This window comes from Hyla sarda, chromosome 9 (genome assembly GCF_029499605.1).
Source record: "Hyla sarda isolate aHylSar1 chromosome 9, aHylSar1.hap1, whole genome shotgun sequence".
NCBI lineage: Eukaryota > Metazoa > Chordata > Amphibia > Anura > Hylidae > Hyla > Hyla sarda.
This window is the reverse complement of record NC_079197.1, coordinates 5,737,338-5,758,444: the sequence shown is the minus strand read 5'-3', so window position 1 is coordinate 5,758,444 and position 21,107 is coordinate 5,737,338. Positions and strand designations below refer to the sequence as shown.

General features: G+C 47.3%; 2 protein-coding genes across 5 annotated transcripts in view; both read right to left on the bottom strand.

The window, feature by feature from the left end:
* Window positions 1-7,792, bottom strand: part of MAMDC4 (MAM domain containing 4) — a 44,497-nt gene extending 36,705 nt beyond the window's left edge. The window contains exons 1-2 of one of the 4 annotated variants that reach the window (XM_056538181.1): window positions 7,151-7,792; window positions 6,688-6,865 (exon numbers count right to left, since the gene is read on the bottom strand). Coding sequence is in view for 2 of the 4 variants with exons in the window: in XM_056538179.1 (XP_056394154.1) it covers window positions 3,382-3,430 (49 nt within the window). In the remaining 2 variants the exon portion in view is untranslated. The other 3 variants (XM_056538182.1, XM_056538179.1, XM_056538178.1) reach the window with 3 other exon arrangements.
* A 1,870-nt stretch (window positions 7,793-9,662) lies between these two features.
* PHPT1 (phosphohistidine phosphatase 1) lies at window positions 9,663-13,041 on the bottom strand. Its single transcript, XM_056538173.1, has 3 exons — window positions 12,848-13,041; window positions 11,699-11,826; window positions 9,663-9,897 (listed from the first exon to the last, which is right to left on the bottom strand). Exons 1-3 carry the CDS (start codon window positions 12,993-12,995, stop codon window positions 9,805-9,807), a joined length of 369 nt encoding a protein of 122 aa, XP_056394148.1. The 5' UTR covers window positions 12,996-13,041; the 3' UTR covers window positions 9,663-9,804.
* Between the last annotated feature and the right edge of the window lie 8,066 nt (window positions 13,042-21,107).

Genomic DNA, 21,107 nt, shown 5'->3' with positions numbered 1-21,107 from the left:
CCCACCCTGATTAAAGGGGTACTCCTGTGGAAAATTTTTTTTTTTTTTTTTTTTTTTAAATCAACTGGTGCCAGAATGTTAAACAGATTTGTAAATCACTTAGATAAAAAAAAATCTTAATCCTTCCAGTACTTTTTAGGGGTTGTATACTAAAGAGAAATCCAAAAAAGAAATGCATTTCCTCTGATGTGATAACCACAGTGCTCTCCGCTGACCTCTGCTGACCATTTTAGGAACTGTCCAGAGCAGAAGAAAATCCCCATAGCAAACATATGCTGCTCTGGACAGTTCCTAAAATGGACAGCAGAGGTCAGCAGAGAGCAGTGTGGTCATGAAATCAGAGGAAATGAATTTCTTTTTTGGATTTCTCTTTAGTATACAGCCCCCAAAAAGTACTGGAAGGATTAAGATTTTTTTTTTTATAGAAGTGATTTACAAATCTGTTTAACTTTCTGGCACCAGTTGATTTAAAAAAAAAGTTTTCCACGGGAGTACCCCTTTAAAGGGGTACTCCAACATTAGGCAATAAAAATGCTGCTGCCTCCAGTTCTGAAACCACCAAAAATCTATGTAAGTTTGGGGGTCTTAGTCATGTACTTTCCAGTTGAGCAGCTGCTCAATATTACAATTCCCAGAATACATTGCTTCCCTCAACTATTTATCACAGTCTTCCCCCCTACCTACTCCTGTCCCACAGCATTTCTGCCAGTTTCCTGCCCAGAGCTGCTGCAGAACATCTCATTTCACAGCAGACAATCGCACAATCAGTGAGGTTGCAGGAGCTGCGGTATTCATTCTTTGTCTGCTCCTCTCACACTGACAATGAAAGGACTGCACAACTTCCAGTCAGGAGAGAGGACTGAGGCAGGAGCTGCTGAGACAACACCACACTGACAATGAGAGGACTACACAACTTCCACCCAGGAGAGAGGACTGAGCTAGGAGCTGCTGAGACAAAACCACAATGACAATGAGAGGACTACACAACTTCCAGTCAGGAGAGAGGGCTGAGCCAGGAGCTGCTGAGATAACACCACAATGACAATGAGAGGGCTACACAACTTCCATTCAGGAGAGAGCTGAGCCAGGAGCTGCATAGACAACACCACAATGACAATGAGAGGAGTACACAACTGCCAGTCAGGAGAAAGGGCTTAGTCAGGAGCTGCTGAGACAACACCACAATGACAATGAGAGGACTTCACAACTTCCAGTCAGGAGAGAGGGCTGAGACAGGAGCTGCTGAGACAACATCACACTGACAATGAGAGGACTACACAACTTCCTGTCAGGAGAGAGAGCTGAGCCAGAAGCTGCTGAGACAACACCACAATGACAATGAGAGGACTACACAACTTCCAGTCAGGAGAGAGGGCTGAGCCAGAAGCTGCTGAGACAACACCACACTGACAATGAGAGGACTACATAACGTCCTGTAAGAAGTGGGAGGGTGGAGCAGTAGAGCTGTTGAGACAACATTACACTGACAGGTAGGTGGTGATGTAGGGCAGTGGTCTTCAACCTGCGGACCTTCAGATGTTGTAAATCTACAACTCCCAGCATGCCCGGACAGCCGTTGGCTGTCCGGGCATGCTGGGAGTTGTAGTGTTGCAACATCTGGAGGTCCGCAGGTTGGAGACCACTGATGTAGGGGATGGTAAGAGCTGAGGACATCACTCAGGGGGCGGGGCTAGAGCTCAGACAAGATCCAGCCACGCCTCCTACAATTTTCAGAGACCAGAATTCCCCTTTAAAACATATTAACATGGTTAGTAAAAGTAGCTATAGGGGAAGTAGTGGTTTATAGTTGGATATCACACGTTTATGTGGTTTCAGGCCTTCTTGGTCCTATAATATCTGGACTGGTGTAACACATGGTGGACAGTGTCAGCCGGTCCCACATCCCGCTCCCGTTTTGTCATCGCTGCCATTTATAATCAGTAATACACAACATAACTAGTCTAGTAATACAGCAGCCGCCCCGATACATCCGAATCACTGCGTCTCTGATCTGTTTACAGACAATATAGATTACGTAGGGCCTGAAGAGTCACACCAAAATCTAGGACCGGACACAATAAACTTCTCCAAACGGGGGCAGGAGAGCGACAACCAAAGGGTGTCACATAATGTTACATATTTATTTAAAGGGGTCCTCCGGTGGAAAACTCTTTTTTCTTAAATCAGCTGGTGCCAGAAAGTTAAACAGATTTGTAAATTTCTTTTATTAAAAAATCTTAATCCTTCCAGTACTTATTAGCTGCTGAATACTAGAGGATATTCTTTTCTTTTTGGAACACAGAGCTCTCTGCTGACATCATGACCACAGTGCTCTCTGCTGACATCTCTGTCCATTTTAAGAACTGTCCAGAGAAGGAGAAAATCCCCATAGCAAACATATGCTGCTCTGGACAGTTCCTAAAATGGACAGAGATGTCAGCAGAGAGCACTGTGGTCATGATGTCAGCAGAGAGCTCTGTGTTCCAAAAAGAAAAGCATTTCCGCTGTAGTATTCAGCAGCTAATAAGTACTGGAAGGATTAAGATTTTTTAATAGAAGTAATTTACAAATCTGTTTAACTTTCTGGCACCAGTTGATTTAAAAAAAAATAAAAAAATAAAAAAAGTTTTCCACCGGAGTACCCCTTTAATAGGGATTTAGGATATACAGTCATTTCTCTGTAGTGGTCAGATTCAACCATACATTAGGACAATGATTTTCACCCAGTGTGCCTCCAGCTGTTGCAAATCTACAATTCCAAAGATGCCAAAGGTTGTCCGGGCATGCTGGGAGATGTAGTTTTGCAACAGTTGGAGAGCCACAGCTTTGGATACTACTGAGCTAATAGGATGCAAGGCTGTCCGGGCATGCTGGGGGTTGTAGTTTTGCAACAGCTGGAGAGCCACAGTTTGGGAGATCGCAGCTCTATTAGGGCATATGGCTGTCAGGGCATACAGGAGGATGTAGTTTTGCAACAGCTGGAGGCACACTAGTTGGAAACCACTCCACTAATAGGGTGCACGACTATCAAGGCATGCTGGGAATTGTAGTTCTGCAAAAGCTGGAGATACACAGTTTGAGAGACCACAGTTTAATAGGGCATATGGCTATTAGGGCATGCTGGGGGTTGTAGTTGTGTGTCAGCTATAGAGATACAGGTTGAAGACCACAGCTCTAATGGGGCATAGTTGTCAGTGCATGCTGGGGGTTGTAGTTATGCAATAGCTGGAGAGCTCTGGACTATACCCCCAGGTGACAGGTGTCTCTTCCTTCATAGAGACACTTATCATTCATGTCCACCGTCTACCAAATGGCAATGAATGATAAGTGACAATAGTGTCACCAAGAGCGTAAGGTGATAGATGTGACCGCACCACATACCTGAGCTGAAGAAGGCGAAAAGGAGCAGCGAGACGTGTGGGCTCCTCATGATACGATCCCAAGACAACTCCGGATACCACTGGGAATCTCTCCCAAGTAGGGAAGTGGACTTTAACCCCTGAGTGAGCAGAACTGTGCAGGAACGCAGAACATGGAACTCCCAGGGCGCTTCAGAATAAGTACAAAGCACCACGATAGAGTAACATAATAAAAGTACAAATGTTATTCTATACACTATAAATACAGTACGCACCTAGGGGGGACCCTGCACCGGGATCCCAAATACAAACACGACATGACACAAGAGCGCCACCTAGACGTTTATAACTATGGAAAATTACATCAGAGTGAACAGTTCCCATCCGGTTATAAATAAAGCTGAATCACAGCCTAATTAAAGGTTCTGGAACTTTCTAATAGACTTTGAGCCTTTTTCAATATAGAAAGACAGAAATAGAGACAGAGACAGAAAGCGAGACAGACAGACAGACAGAGAGATAAAGAGAGAGATAAAGCCAGAGAGAGCCAGAACCAGAGAGACAGTCAGACAGAGAAAGACAGACAGAGAGAGATAAAGAGAGAGACAAAGCCAGAGAGAGCCAGAACCAGAGAGACAGTCAGACAGAGAAAGACAGACAGAGAGAGAGATAAAGAGAGAGACAAAGCTAGAGAGAGCCAGAACCAGAGAGACAGTCAGACAGAGAAAGACAGAAAGAGTGAGAAACGGAGAGAGAGACAGACAGAGATAGAAACAGAGACAGACAGAGAGGGAGAAAGACAGAGATAGAAACAGAGACAGACAGACAGTTTTCGCTACTAAAAGAAAATAGACTTTTTGAAAATGATGCTTTCTGCTTGCTGTCAGTGAATTGGAATTTTTATTTAAATACGGAGACTGAAAATCCAACCAGATCTAATACCTGTTACAGCTGAGGGTTTGTTACAACTGCATCCAGTTTAGAAAATCCTGTGAGCATAACACATCCACAGTGCAAATCCATCTCTTGTTCTGGTTTGTTACAATGTATCAGTAAATGTGTAAGAAATTCAGCTAAAACCTGACTATGATACACGTGACGTATCTTGAATCAGTGTTCAACTTGTGGCTCTCCAGCTGTTGCAGAACTACAACTCCCAGAAAGCCCTGACAGTTCCCACAATAGATTAGAACAGTGTTACGCTAGCTGTGGCAAGACTACAAATCCCAGCATGCCCTGACAGCCCCAGTACATATTAGTGCAGTGTTCCCTGAACTGTGGCTCTGCAACTGTTGTATAACTACAACTCCCAGCATGCCCTGACAGTCTTTGGTTCGGGATACTGATCTTGACCATAGTGGTTTATTAGAGGGTTAACTTGTGTCTGATGGCAGTAAGTGATATATCAGAGGTAAATTATGCACACAGCGCACATTGTGACCCGCTTGTGAAATACGCCATGACTGACACTGCGCAAATTACATCTGACCTTGGCACCAAACTCTGCTGATCGCAGCTATTAAGCCATAAAAATGAGTTCCAAGAATTTATGATCTGGCTATTGGACATTCACACTTCTACAACCTAAACCCCCATCCCCAGAAATCTGCAAGACATGGGGCTCATTCACACAAGTCCTCCGGCCACACAGAGAGAAGGGCCGTTCACACTACATATTTTAAGAGCAGAATTCCGCTCCGGTGAATACGGTGCAGCAGCCTCCCATTGTTTTTTGTGGGATTCTGCTGCACTGTGCACACTTTGGAACTTCTGTCATGGATCCAGATTCCGCAGAAATAATTATTTAGCTGGAATCCAGCTGAAAACACATTGCTGTCTATGGAGATGGCGCATTTCTGAGTGGTCTTAGCGCCGGCTTGTTTTACAAGCGCCCCCTACAGATGGCATGTCCACACAGAAAATCTCCAGATGTAGATTCTGTATTATTAATCTGATATAGGTAACCAGTGATTACCAGTGATTGGCTGGTTGTTGTATACAAAGCCTGCTTGGATTGGTCAGCTCTCCCTGTCTCCAAGACTATAAAAGCCTCTTTCATCCGTCTGGCCCGCCATTGTATCCTATTACCATACCTCCTTCTCTGCCTCTCAGATCTCGCACATGCGCCACCCCTTGTATCTCATTAACGTACCTCCTTCTCCACCTCTCTGATCTTGTAAACGCACACCTGCACCGCCTCTCAGATCTTGCACATTCACGCCTGCGCCACCTCAGATCCCGCTTCACTGCAGTCCTCAGGAGCGAGATCTGAGAGGCGGAGAAAGCGGTACGGTAATAGGATACATAGATGGGCGGGCCGGACGGTTGAAAGATGCACGTTTTTCCGGGCACAGCGCCGCTCTCTCTCTATCCATACCCCCGGTGCAGCACCGACCCTATAAGACGACACTCGGCATATAAGACGACCCACGACTTTTGAGAAAATTTTCCTGGGTTAAAAAGTAGTCTTATATGCCAGAAAATACAGTATTTGGTATAGCTGTGTGTGAAATTGTCTGAACTATTAAAATATAATGTTTATGATCCTGCAAAAATACCAAACGTCACAATTACTGATTTTCCTCACATCCTATATCCGGAAAAAAAAATGATAAAGTGATTAAGTCTCATCTAAACCAGAAGGGTTCTGATGGAAACATGTTTTGATTTCTAACCTGTATCTATTTGTAAGATTTTGCCATTTGTGGCAATGGATTATGGGGCAGCCATCTTGTCTTGGCTGTTTTCAACAACATTTAGGGGATTATTTATCAAAACCTGTGCAGAAGAAAAGTTGACCAGTTGCCTATGGCAACCAGGCTGCTGCTTTTATTTTTCACAGGCCTCTTTATAAATAGAAGTGATCTGATTGGTTGCTATGGGCAACTGCACCACTGTTCCTCTGCACAGGTTTTCAATAAATCTCCCCCTTAGAGATATGCTTTACAAAAGCCCTATATGCACATATGCAACAATAGACTTGAGATGTTCCATAGATATGAATGGGAAAGGTGTCTGGGCATGCTCTGTGACCTTTGCTTTCTACAAGGATGGGGAGGCTGACCTGTGAGCAACAGCTATTGTGTGTAAAACTCAGTTTAGTTTTACACTAGTGGCCATAATGGGAGAAAAAGAAACTGCAAGATTTCCGGATTATTGTAAAATCTAGATCTAAAGCAGTGGTCTTCAACCTGCGGACCTCCAGATGTTGCAAAACTACAACTCCCAGCATGCCCGGACAGCCAACGGCTGTCCGGGCAGGCTGGGAGTTGTAGTTTTGCAACATCTGGAGGTGCGCAAGTTGTAGACCACTGTTCTATACTCTCACCTAACTTGTTCCTTAGTTAATACAACACTGCCCCCTTATGGGCAGAAGGTAGAGGCACAGCTGGTTACTGTGTGGTCGCTCTATTCAGTAGCCTTCATCTGACCAGGTCACTTCATAATCTGGATATTTCGTTTTTATCAGCTCCATGGTGGTTGCATGTCTGGCCCGGCCAAAATACCTGCATAGGAAACAAAGACAAAAGCAAGTGCGGGTGTTAATGCTATTGGCCATGCAGAGCGCCCCCTATCTTGGTTGAAGACCACTGGTATAGAGCGTCATGATGAGGAGTAGGGAATGGACAGAAAGGAAGGTACCCGAGCAGCACAGAGTATTTCCAAGATGTATTTATAAAGCATTCAATGGGATTAAACTTACCTATTGTTATAAAGTGGCAATATACTAGAAATATAGATCATTTAAAGAATTATTATAAAGAGATACAATGTGAATAATACAAGGAAACCTGTGATATCAGCTCCTCGCCCTCCTTCTAGGAGACATACGCTGCTTCTTGGCGAAGTCTCAAATCTGGAGTCTCAGTCCAGAAAGCCGGCGGGAGATTTCCTATTGTCAGATTCGCTTATGTCAGCCTAGGACTAATGATAGAGAGCTGTAAATACACATAATATAGACAGCGAGGTGGCCCAGGGGTGAAGAGAGCTGGAAAAATTAGAAACAGAACGACGGTATCACTGCCCTACACAGTGGTGATGGAGTAAGCGTCAACGCAGCGGTCTTTACAATGAAACCCTTTAGATGTCGCAAAACTAAAATTCTAATTCTGGCCTCCGCATGTGACAAGTGAAAGGAGATCTGTAGCGCAATATAACTTATCCTAGTGCTGGGCGATATCACCAAAAATAAGCATCACAGTATTTTTCTAAAGTATCATGGTATTTATTTATTTTTTTACATTGAGACTTGCATTGAGGTGACGTAGCGGAACTAAATGGGCTTTTGGAACTAAATGATCTGAACACCGGGGCAGTGGAGTACCCTTTTAAATAGATGTAACAAACAACCCTACAGCCTCCAGCTGTTGCAAAACTACAACTCCCAGCATGTTGGACTATATAGTAGTGTATAGTATAGGTCAGTGTTTCCCAACTAGGGGTGCCTCCAGCTGTTGCAAAACTACTACTCCCAGCATGCCCAGACAGCGCTGGGAGTTGTAGTTTTGCAACAGCTGGAGGGCCTACTGTAGGTATAGTATATTATACAGACCCCTGTCCATCGCAGAACCCTGACTCACCTTCCCAGTTGCTGCAGGGACCGTCCGGGGAGGGTGGTCCGGGCCATCCATCCTTCCTGTAGTGTCCGGCGGCATTCCGGGTGGAGGGTGAACTGGTCCGGGCTGTCCTTCTCCGGGGGTCCTCTTCTCCACTCCGGGCAGGCTCCGGCCTAGTAACACTGCATAGACGCCGCTGCGCAGTGACATCCGTGCGCAGCGACGCACCTGACATCACGGACGTCCCGGCTTTGCGGCGTCTATGCAGCGCACTAGGCCGGAGCCTGCCTGGAGTGGAGAAGAGGACCCCCGGAGAAGGACAGCCCGGACCGGTTCACCCTCCACCCGGAATGCCGCCGAACACTACAGGAAGGATGGATGGCCCGGACCACCCCCATTACGGGTAAGTTAAATTTTTTTTATAGACTCCGGAGGTGCCCGACCGGTATAGCGGTATGGGCAAAAAAAAAAAAAAAAACGGTATCCGGTTCATACCGGTATACCGCCCAGCACTAACTTATCCCCTATCTGAAGGATAGGGGATAAGTTATAGATCGCGGGGGGTCCGAGAGCTGGGGCCCACGGGATCTCCTGGACGGGGCCGCAGCAGTATGCTGGAAAGGGGGCGTTCCGTCCCCGCATGATGCGGCGGCCGACACACGCCCCCTCCATGTACTCCATAGAGATACACAGAGGGGGAGTGTCTGCCGCGGCTTTCTGCTCGGGACGAAACTTCACTTCCTGCAGACTGCTGTGGCCCCGTCCAGGAGATCCCGGGGGGGCCCCAGTGCTCGGACCCCCCGCGATCTATAACTTATGTGCTGGATATCTCCTTTAATTTATTTAGGAGAAATGTATTGCTGTCTATGGAGACTGTACGTTTCTGAGCAGTCCTAGCTATTTGCTGAATTCAGCCATAGCAGCCAGAGAGATTCTTTTCTTAACAAGGCCTCTCATAACTGAAAGAAGTGATCCGATTGGTTGCTATGGGTCACTCAGCAACTTTTCCCCTCCACAGGTTTTGATAAATCTCCCCCATTGTTCTTATGTTAACCCCCAGCTAGTGTACGATTACTTATCATTAGAAGGCTAAACAACTGGAGCAGATTTCGACTACAATTTGTGCACATTTTTTGCTAATTCAGCAAGTAAGATGACCACACCCCCTTTGTAAAAACCAGGCCCCCCTCTGCACTAAGTACCGCCCACATGGCAAACAGCACAGAGCAAAAGGTCACAAAAATATTCCACTTATTGCCACAACCCCTATCCCCCACCCCATCAGACAGATTTTTCCTTTAATGCACAGAGCACATAGTAATGACAATAAGCCTCAGTTCACATTGCCAGCATGTTCATTTATTTACACAGGATATCAACAACAGGCAAACACCAGACATGGACCTGCCGCTATAAGGGAACACTATACAGAACACACAAGGTAACAGCTAGTCATGGTGGGCGCTGCTGGCAGTAGTGGAGCCCGTTCGGTGGCGGCTCCAGCCTTTATGGTCAGAGCTGCCCCATATTTAGTTGAGATTGTAAAAGAAAAGCAGAGACTGGATTGGCTGTGGTGGACGACATCACTTAACTTGTTCTTTTTGTAGCCAAGAGATGGCGCTGTGTTAACCTATCACATTACCACCTTCTATACCAGTGGTTTTCAACCTGCGCACCTCCAGATGTTGCAAAACTACAACTCTTAGCATGCCCGGACAGCCAACGGCTGTCCGGGCATGCTGGGAGTTGTAGTTTTGCAACATCTGGAGGTCTGCAAGTTGTAGACCACTGTTCTATACTCTCACCTAACTTGTTCCTTAGTTAATACAACACTGCCCCCTTATGGGCAGAAGGTAGAGGCACAACTGGTTACTGTGTGGTCGCTCTATTCAGTAGCCTTCATCTGACCAGGTCACTTCATAGTCTGGATATTTCGTTTTTATCAGCTCCATGGTGGTTGCATGTCTGGCCCGGCCAAAACCCTGCATAGGAAACAAAGACAAAAGCAAGTGCGGGTGTTAATGCTATTGGCCATGCAGAGCGCCCCCTATCTTGCCTTTACACGGTTTTTCCAGCTGTTTTCATTTGATTTAACTTCAAGTCACTTGATCATTTTCAAGTAGCAAGCCCATTATAGCATCTGCCTTAGATCCTGTGGAGAACTTTAACTCTTTACAGGATATGGAGTGAGGGTGGTATTAAGAGACGGTTTCTTGGTCCATGTTTTTGCCATAAACCTATAGCAAAACTACAACTCCCAGCATGCTTGAGATGTCATTTTGCAATAGCTGGAGGCACCCTGGTTGTGAAACACTGATCTATATATCATCAGCAGGTCCTTCCAGCATGGCTGTAGGGATGCTACTAGTTCTTTAAGCCAAGGTGCTATCAGGCAGCTAAAGGACCAGTCCACCAGGGCCAGTAACAAGATGGTCACTATGCTATTGGAGGGCGCTGAATGATTCTGGATCCTTTAGTCATGCACACCCTCTGGCCCAGCAGTACCTACAATACATTGGGGGAAATTTATCAAAACCTGTCCAGAGGAAAAGTTTCCCAGTTGCCCATAGCAACCAGATTGCTTCTCTAATTATTATTATTATTATTATTATTTTTTTTTTTTTTTAAAGGCCTCTGAAAAAAAGAAGCGATCTAATTGGTTGCTATGGGCAACTCAGCAACTTTCCCTCTGGACAGGTTTTAATAAGTCTCCCCCATTGTCGTTAGTTGATTAGTATTAGGTAGAGCGCCCTTCTTAGGTTTCTTAAGAACTCCCTGCAGATAGTCTCAAGGTGATGGAATCTTCACGAGTCTGCAGTTCTATAACATTTAATGCATTAACATGAATGTATGGATAACACCCAGAGCTGTATACACTGGCACTGCCCCCGCCGAGAGCGCCAACCTGCAAGTATTAAAGTATCCAGAACTTCACAACTCGAGCTTCTGACTCCTGCCCGTGCCGTCACGGCTTCTGACTCCTGCCCGCCACGGCTTCTGACTCCTGCCCGCCACGGCTTCTGACTCCTGCCCGCCACGGCTTCTGACTCCTGCCCGCCACGGCTTCTGACTCCTGCCCGCCACGGCTTCTGACTCCTGCCCGCCACGGCTTCTGACTCCTGCCCGTGCCCGCCACGGCTTCTGACTCCTGCCCGTGCCCGCCACGGCTTCTGACTCCTGCCCGTGCCCGCCACGGCTTCTGACTCCTGCCCGTGCCCGCCACGGCTTCTGACTCCTGCCCGTGCCCGCCACGGCTTCTGACTCCTGCCCGTGCCCGCCACGGCTTCTGACTCCTGCCCGTGCCCGCCACGGCTTCTGACTCCTGCCCGTGCCCGCCACGGCTTCTGACTCCTGCCCGTGCCCGCCACGGCTTCTGACTCCTGCCCGTGCCCGCCACGGCTTCTGACTCCTGCCCGTGCCCGCCACGGCTTCTGACTCCTGCCCGTGCCCGCCACGGCTTCTGACTCCTGCCCGTGCCCGCCACGGCTTCTGACTCCTGCCCGTGCCCGCCACGGCTTCTGACTCCTGCCCGTGCCCGCCACGGCTTCTGACTCCTGCCCGTGCCCGCCACGGCTTCTGACTCCTGCCTGTGCCCTGTGGCTGTCATCATGGCTACACATTACACATCCAGAGCTTACAAGCAGAAGGAGAAAATGGTTGCATGGTCCCGTATACAAGCTTTCTGACTGTTTCCCATAACAACCACATAGTGAGTGCAGCTCTGGAGTATATGCAGGGTGAGGATCCCCGGGCTTCCGATATGGGACAGCAGGGACGGATTACCAGGGAGTATCCATAAATGTGGATTTTCTTGCTGCTACTGGAGTGGTTGATGCGTCCTCCTCCCAGACACTCGCAGTCGTAGACTCGATCCTTCTCGATCTCGGCTGCCGCCTTGTCATAGATGTCAGCTGTGGAGAGAAGCAATGGTCAGCCTGGTGGGTACCACTAACATCATGTATATTATTATAGAATCTTGTGTTATCTTCACACTGATCCTACACCGTACACTACTATGTATCCCTCAGTTTATCCATACACCAGTGTTTCCCAACTAGGGCGCCTCCAGCTGTTGCAAAACTACAACTCCCAGCATGCCTGGACAGCCAACCTGGTTGGGAAAGACTGCCATAAACTGCAATAGTGCAAACGTAGTCTCCCATACATTTGTATAAGTTTCTTTGCTGCTTTTCTGTCCCACCCACTGCAATAATAAAAAATTAAATTGTTTTAGATTTGTTCCCTATTGAAATGTAAATCTGTGTTTTAATTTAAAAAAATATATACGTTTTGATCGTTCGGACATTTCTTCCTGTGGCGATAAATATGTAGTGTTTTTTTTTTTTGTTTTTTTATATATTAAAGGGGTACTCCCCTGGAAGACATTTTTTTTTTAATCAACTGGTGCCAGAAAGTTAAACAGATTTGTAAATCACTTCTATTAAAAACATCTTAATCCTTCCAGTACTTATCAGCTTCTATTTGCTCCACAGGAAGTTCTTTTCTTTTGAATTTCTTTTCTGTCTGACCACAGTTCTCTCTGCTGACACCTCTGTCCATTTTAAGAAATGTCTAGAGCAGGATAGGTTTGTTATGGGGTTTGCTCCTGCTCCGGACAGTTTCTGACATGGACAGAGGTGTCAGCAGAGAGCACTGTGGTCAGACAGAAATGAAATTCAAAAGAAAAGAACTTCCTGTGGAGCAAATAGAAGCTGATAAGTACTGGAAGGATTAAGATGTTTTTAATAGAAGTGATTTACAAATCTGTTTAACTTTCTGGCACCAGTTGATTAAAAAAAAAAGTTTTCCATATACAATTTTGATATATTTTTTTATTTATATAATACATGTTATATATAATTTTTATAGTGACGTCACGTTCCTGTCAGGGCGTCCCTGTCGGCGGTTGTCACACATGGCGGCCCCGCTTACCGTGGTACTCCGCCCAGCCGTACCCCCGCACGATGTCCTTGTACTCGTCTGATCCTTCCGTCACGTTCACCCGGATCAGCACGTACTTGAACACCCCGTCCGGGTCTATATCCACCACAGGAATCCGCGCCAGACCCTGCTCCGCCATCTTCCGTCACACAGAGCACGGCGGCCAATCAGCTCTCATCCCGCCCTCGGCCGCCGCTCAGCCAATGGGAAGTCAGAACAGAGCGTTAGGCGCCGCGTCACTTCCGGTAAGGCTGTAACCATGGAGACGTGTTCTCTGCAGTGGAGTAGCCATCATGAGACTAAATAATACATGGAGATGATGATGATGAATAAATTATTGCTATAAATGCTGGGTTACCTTATGTGCTGTAAATATTTCATAGCAAGTTAGGACATTTTAAAAATGCAGATGATAGTGTAGCCATATTGTAGTAGCTGCACCGCAGTAACTGTGCTGTAGTAACCATGCTGTAGTAGCTGCACCGCAGTAACTGTGCTGTAGTAACCATGCTGTAGTAGCTGCACCGCAGTAACTGTGCTGTAGTAACCATGCTGTAGTAGCTGCACCGCAGTAACTGTGCTGTAGTAACCATGCTGTAGTAGCTGCACCGCAGTAACTGTGCTGTAGTAACCATGCTGTAGTAGCTGCACCGCAGTAACTGCTGTAGTAACCATGCTGTAGTAGCTGCGCCGCAGTAACTGTGCTGTTGTAACCGTGCTGTAGTAGCTGCACCGCAGTAACTATGCTGTAGTAGCTGCGCCGTAGTAACTGTGCTGTAGTAACCGTGCTGTAGTAGCTGCACCGCAGTAACTATGCTGTAGTAGCTGCGCCGTAGTAACTGTGCTGTAGTAACCATGCTGTAGTAGCTGCACCGCAGTAACTGTGCTGTAGTAACCATGCTGTAGTAGCTGCGCTGTAGTAACGGTGCTGTAGTAACCATGCTGTAGTAGCTGCGCAGTAATAATTGTGCTGTAGTAACCATGCTGTAGTAGCTGCACCGCAGTAACTGTGCTGTAGTAACCATGCTGTAGTAGCTGCGCCGTAATAATTGTGCTGTAGTAACCATGCTGTAGTAGCTGCGCTGTAGTAACGGTGCTGTAGTAGCTGCGCTGTAGTAACGGTGCTGTAGTAACCATGCTGTAGTAGCTGCGCAGTAATAATTGTGCTGTAGTAACCATGCTGTAGTAGCTGCACCGCAGTAGCTGTGCTGTAGTAACCATGCTGTAGTAGCTGCGCCGTAATAATTGTGCTGTAGTAACCATGCTGTAGTAGCTGCGCTGTAGTAACGGTGCTGTAGTAGCTGCGCTGTAGTAACGGTGCTGTAGTAACGGTGCTGTAGTAACCATGCTGTAGTAGCTGCGCTGTAGTAACGGTGCTGTAGTAACCATGCTGTAGTAGCTGCGCTGTAGTAACGGTGCTGTAGTAACCATGCTGTAGTAGCTGTGCCGCAGTAACTGTGCTGTAGTAACCATGCTGTAGTAGCTGCGCCGTAATAATTGTGCTGTAGTAACCGTGCTGCAGTAGCCACACCGTTGTAACTGTGCTGTAGTAACCATGCTGTAGTAGCTGCACCGCAGTAACTGTGCTGTAGTAACCATGCTGTAGTAGCTGCGCCGTAATAATTGTGCTGTAGTAACCATGCTGTAGTTGCTGCGCTGTAGTAACTGTGTTGTTGTAACCGTGCTGTAGTAGCTGCGCCGTAATAATTGTGCTGTAGTAACCATGCTGTAGTTGCTGCGCCGTAGTAACTGTGCTGTAGTAACCGTGCTGTAGTAGCCACACCGTTGTAACTGTGCTGTAGTAACCGTGCCGTAGTAGCCATGCCATAGTAACTGTGCCATTGTAGCCGTGCCATAGTAACTGTGCCGTAGTAGCCATGCCATAGTAACTGTGCCGTAGTAACCGTGCTGTAGTAACTGCGCTGTAGTTACCGTGCTGTAGTAACTGAGCCATAGTAGCCATGCTGTAGTAGCTGCACCGTAGTAATCAGGCTGTAGTTATCGTGCTGTAGTAGCCGCGTCATAGTAGCCGTGCCGTAGTAACTCCGCTGTAGTAACCATGCTGTAGTTACCGTGTTGTAGTAACTGAGCCATAGTAGCCATGTCATAGTAGCTGCACCGTAGTAATTGGGCTGTAGTTACCGTTCTGTAGTAGCTGCGCCATAATGGCATAGTAGCCGTGCTGTAGTAACTGTGTCATAGTACCCGTGCCGTAGTAACTGCCCTGTAGTAACCATGCTGTAGTTACTGTTCTGTAGTAACCAAGCCATAGTAGCCAGCAGAAGAAGTTCTTTTCTTATTGAATTTCTTTTCTGTCTGTCCACAGTGCTCTCTGCTGACACCTCTGTCCGTATCAAGAACTGTCCAGAGCAGGAGATAAAATCCCCATAGCAAACCTAAGCTGTTCTGGACAGTTCCTGACACGGACAGAGGTGTCAGCAGAGAGCACTGTGGACAGACAGAAAAGAAATAATAATTTCCTCTGTAGTTTACAGCCGCTAATATGTACTGGAAGGATCAAGATTTCTGGCACCAGTTCATTAAAAAAAACAAAAAATGTTTCCACAGGAGTACCCCTTTAAGTGAAAAGCTAACACAAAGGCATTCATAAATGTCACAGACACTGAATTTACAGCACAGATGATAAATTCCCCACTTTGATACTATCCTACAACTTTTGATGTTTATTTTTAATATGACAGTAATACATTGTGGGCTTTAGTTACATAGTAAACAATAACCTACGGAACTCATACATTCCGATAAATAATGTGTCCTTGCCAACAAACTGGCCCATAAAGGAGAGGGGCTTATGGGTGGGGTCTTTATGCCCCAATTTTTAAAAATGTCACTTATCATGGATATACATAGGGGGAGATTTATCAAAACCTGTGCAGATGGAAAGTGGAGCAGTTGCCCATAGCAACCATTAAGATCCATTCTTTCATTTTTCACAGGCCTCATTAAAAATGAAAGAAGCGATCTGATTGGTTGCTATGGGCAACTGCACCGCTCTTCCTCTGCATAGATTTTGATAGATCTCCCCCATAGTATTCAACATTATCTCAGGACATTTAAGCAGCACTTTTGGGACCACCCCCTAAAATTGTCCATGAACACCCACAAAGTCACAAGAAACCCCCCCCAAACCTCCTCTAGAGGCTGTTCTGGCACCTTTTCGGCTGTTTCCGGGACTGTTAGCAACATCAACATTTTAACATATATCTGCCCCTTTTTTACAGGGCTGACCCATTTTTTCGCACCCCAAAATTAATAGACTCCCAAACCTGACTCTACACTAATACAGATGCCATCTGCCAGTGTACTTGTATTTGGCCAAGATAAAGGCCAGGCGTCAGATCCATGCGTTACATCAATGTTATCTGATCTGATGTACATTTAACCCTTTCTATGCTGATTGGCTTTAAAAGGGAAATACCATCAGACAAGACCAACCACACTAATAAAGACACACTGACAAGGTTCACTAAACTAAAACCAGATCCCCTAAAATAATACAGAAATCAGACAAGACTCCTAAACCGATACAGACATCAGGGGTGACCCCCTAAACTAACACATACCCAAGACCAGACCCCCTAAACGAATACAGACTATAGGACAGAACCCCTAGAATTAATACAGGCATCAGGGGTGACCCCCTAAACTAATACAGACCCCCTAAACTAATACAGACTAGACTCCCTAAACTAATACAAACTAGACCCCCTAAACTAATACAGACTAGACCCCCTAAACTAATACAGACTAGTTATTAGGTGCAGGTGACCAGTCTGTTCTTAGAAGCAGGAAAAATAGTGAAGTGTAAGGATCTGAGTGACTGATCATGGCCGAATAGTGACGTGTAGACTCCGAGGTCAGATGATCTCCACAGCGGCCGGTCTTGTGGTGTATAAGGAAGGACAACCAGGGACAGGGTCATGCGGCCAAGACTCATTCATGTGTGTGGGAGTAAATGACCGTTTGGTCCATTTCCACATAGAGAAGCTGCTGGGACATCACAGCATGTTGTGTATGGGGCCTCACAGACCGGTCAAAGCCTATGTGACCCCTTTCCACCCATGAAAGTATCTGCAATGAGCATAAACCATGAGCACAGAGCCTTTTGGCTAAGATCAAGTGTAGTATCTGTTCTTATCAGTTTCATACTGGTGGAGAAGTCCCACCGGTGTGGGGCTGGTGGGTATGGGTGCTGCATGGAGGGGGCAGGTGTACCGGGGCGTTCCGGGGCTGGTTCTGAGGAATCAGCTCGACGGCTGCCCTGATGTGACCTGTTTCCTCCGGGTCTCGCCATGAGGTAGAGGGGGGTAGAGCCGAGGTACTTCTATGCCTCGGGGAGTGGTGACCCTGAGGTGCCGAAACTCACTGGGTGTTATAACTCACTGAGTGAAGGCACCATTACTCTTCACCTTTGACACTCACCCTTGGTATCCCGGCCTTCTGGCTAGGATCCGGGAAATTTTTATAGATCCGTCTGGATGACCGGGCAGTATATCTGCACTTATCCACCTATTTATTCTTTGTGTTTTGTCACTCTGCCACTTTTACGTGTTGTTTTGTACACAGGATTGGCAGGGTGCGGTAGCCCTTCTGGGTGTCCCTCCTGGCGGTCTAGGGGAGGTGTGTGTGGCCATTAGGTTCCTCACCTCCCTGCAACCCCTGGGCATCTTGGCTTTGGTCAAGATGCCACCAGTATACGGCTCCTTGGCTGATACCTTGGCTAACGCCTAGGTTGAAGCCAGGAGCATTTTCGGCCCCTTAGTAGCTTCGGTGAAAAGGGGCATCGAACCTGGATCCTTGCAGGTGCCTTTTGGCCCAGAGGTGAAGGGTTGGTTTGTTGGGGGGCCTCTCTCCTGTTGGAGAAGGGCTTAGCGATAGACCGCATCCTTTGTGCACGTTTTTTTAGTGTGACACGTTAGAACTTTTTCTTGCACTTTGGGTGATAGAGAGCACTTGCCTCGGCTCTTAAAAAAAACCCAAAAACAGAGCAATGGAAGAAGGCATCTGATCTTATGGACGACGTTCTCCCTCATGTGGATGGTCGGGTGCATGTGCGTCACTTACCTGGGGAAGAGATGGCACCAGGATGCATTATGGGAAGCAGGTAGGGGCAGTGTGATGGCATCATGTGGAGGTTACTGTGACACGTACCACCTACCTATTTCCCAGACCATGTACCCCCATCAGGCCAGCGGGGCCCCCTTATGGCAGCAACCTCTATCAGCAGGATAATGCCCCCGGCCTCACTGCGGACATTGTTCAGGAATATGGAACATGACAAGAGATGAAGGAGATGACTTGGCCTCCAGATCCCCAGATCTCATCCGATCGATCATCTGTGGGATCTGCTGGAGAAACAATTTCGATGGACAATGTAGCCATCATATTGCCCGTTGTTATGGGGGACACTATGGGAATCCAGATCTCACCCAGGAATAAAGACAACAACTCCTCGTACATTCAAGTTTATATTTTATTATAATTCATTAAAACTTTTATTTTCCAATTTCTTTTTTGTCAAATAATTTTTTTTTCTACAACAAAATATGAAGAAACACAAGTGCTTCCGTTTAATGCTCGCTGAAAAATATTAGAAATACAGAGCTTTGCATGCTATCTAACCACTGACCTGAGACGAGAGCAGCCCCCACTTCTGTGACCGAGCCCCCAATCATCCCCGGGCCTTTAGCATATTCTCTACTAAAACTTTCATGCACACGTATGTGGGGTTAACTTGTATATGGTAAGTGCAAATGGGAAATGAGAGGTAACATAAAACACGGCAATATGGAAGGAATGGGAACGTCTCCTGTAGGTGAATGAGGCGGGAAATCCAAAATTAGGGTGACATTCACCTGAGGTCTACATACAGTGGTGGCAGCCATTTCTACAGGCGGCCAACTAAGGTGTCTGATCTCTGGGGGATGTAGGCGTCAGCCATGTTTGATTTTAACGACTGATTCGACTTTGTCCTCCCACTACTTCAGTGTCCCTGTCATTGTTATGTGTGGCCAAGACAACGTGATGGAGGGATTTGGGGTCATAAATGGTGGCTAAAAAAACAACTGAATCATAGTCTGGAAACGGAAGCAGAAGTTGCCCACAGGGCCCCCTGAATAGGATGAGTCTATAGGTGAAAATATTGGATGTCACCACACCGGCACAGTGATGTCACCACACGGACACAGTGATGTCACCACACCGTCACAGTGATGTCACCACACCGGCACAGTGAGGTCACCACACCGGCACAGTGATGTCACCACACAGACACAGTGATGTCACCACACTGGCACAGTGATGTCACCACACCGGCACAGTGAGGTCACCACACAGACACAGTGATGTCACCACACAGACACAGTGATGTCACCACACCGGCACAGTGATGTCACCACACAGACACAGTGATGTCACAACGGCACAGTGATGTCACCACACAAGCACAGTGATGTCACCACACCGACACAGTGATGTCACCACACCGGCACAGTGAGGTCACCACACGGGCACAGTGATGTCACCACACAGACACAGTGATGTCACCACACCGGCACAGTGAGGTCACCACACGGGCACAGTGATGTCACCACACAGACACAGTGATGTCACCACACCGGCACAGTGAGGTCACCACACGGGCACAGTGATGTCACCACACAGACACAGTGATGTCACCACACCGGCACAGTGATGTCACCACACCGGCACAGTGATGTCACCACACAGACACAGTGATGTCACCACACCGGCACAGTGAGGTCACCACACAGACACAGTGATGTCACCACACCGGCACAGTGATGTCACCACACAGACACAGTGATGTCACAACGGCACAGTGATGTCACCACACAAGCACAGTGATGTCACCACACCGACACAGTGAGGTCACCACACAGGCACAGTGATGTCACCACACAGGCACAGTGATGTCACCACACCGGCACAGTGATGTCACCACACAAGCACAGTGAGGTCACCACACAGACAGTGATGTCACCACACAGGCACAGTGATGTCACCACACAGGCACAGTGATGTCACCACATGGACACAGTGAGGTCACCACACAGGCACAGTGATGTCACCACACAGGCACAGTGATGTCACCACACAAGCACAGTGATGTCACCACACCGGCACAGTGAGGTCACCACACAAGCACAGTGATGTCACCACACAGGCACAGTGATGTCACCACACAGGCACAGTGATGTCACCACACAGACACAGTGATGTCACCACACAAGCACAGTGAGGTCACCACACAGGCACAGTGATGTCACCACACAGGCACAGTGATGTCACCACACAGAAACAGTGATGTCACCACACAAGCACAGTTAGGTCACCACACAGGCACAGTGATGTCACCACACAGGCACAGTGATGTCACCACACAGGCACAGTGATGTCACCACACCGGCACAGTGAGGTCACCACACCGGCACAGTGAGGTCACCACACAGACAGTGATGTCACCACACAGGCACAGTGATGTCACCACACCGGCACAGTGAGGTCACCACACCGGCACAGTGAGGTCACCACACAGACAGTGATGTCACCACACAGGCACAGTGATGTCACCACACAGGCACAGTGATGTCACCACACCGGCACAGTGAGGTCACCACACAGACAGTGATGTCACCACACAGGCACAGTGAGGTCACCACACAGACACAGTGAGGTCACCACACAGACACAGTGAGGTCACCACACAGACACAGTGATGTCACCACAGGGGCACAGTGATGTCACCACACAAGCACAGTGAGGTCACCACACAAGCACAGTGATGTCACTCAATTCCAGACACCCACAATGTGCACTAGCCTGACCCCTATCAGACACCCCTTCCATAATTAGGGAAGGACCTGCCTTAAAACCGTATCCAATGGTGGAATTGGTACCATTCCCTAAGAAGCCTCTATTGTTTTGCCGCATAAAGAAGTATAGATAACCAATCTCCACGCATCTTGCCCCTGATACAACCTACACCCCAACCCCCCCCCCAGTGCTGCAAAATGGCGGCTTCCACTGTATTTAGACAACAGGTGCTCACTTGATGATGAAAATACGGCTTAATTGGTGCGTTAATATCAAATGTGGTCACATGATCATCAGCCTGACATATCCGTCAACGAAAGGCACCACAGAGATGACACGAACCTGCCTGAGGTGGTGACCATAGCGATTGTGCAAGACATCATTGTCTATGAGA

Excerpts from the sequence above, each read along its gene's own strand:
- PHPT1 (XM_056538173.1), bottom strand. The coding sequence starts at position 12,995 with ATGGCGGAGCAGGGTCTGGCGCGGATTCCTGTGGTGGATATAGACCCG. Across the intron at positions 11,827-12,847 it reads CGGCTGGGCGGAGTACCACG|CTGACATCTATGACAAGGCG; the intron begins GTAAGCGGGGCC and ends TTCTCTCCACAG. Across the intron at positions 9,898-11,698 it reads ACATTTATGGATACTCCCTG|GGTTTTGGCCGGGCCAGACA; the intron begins GTAATCCGTCCC and ends TTTCCTATGCAG.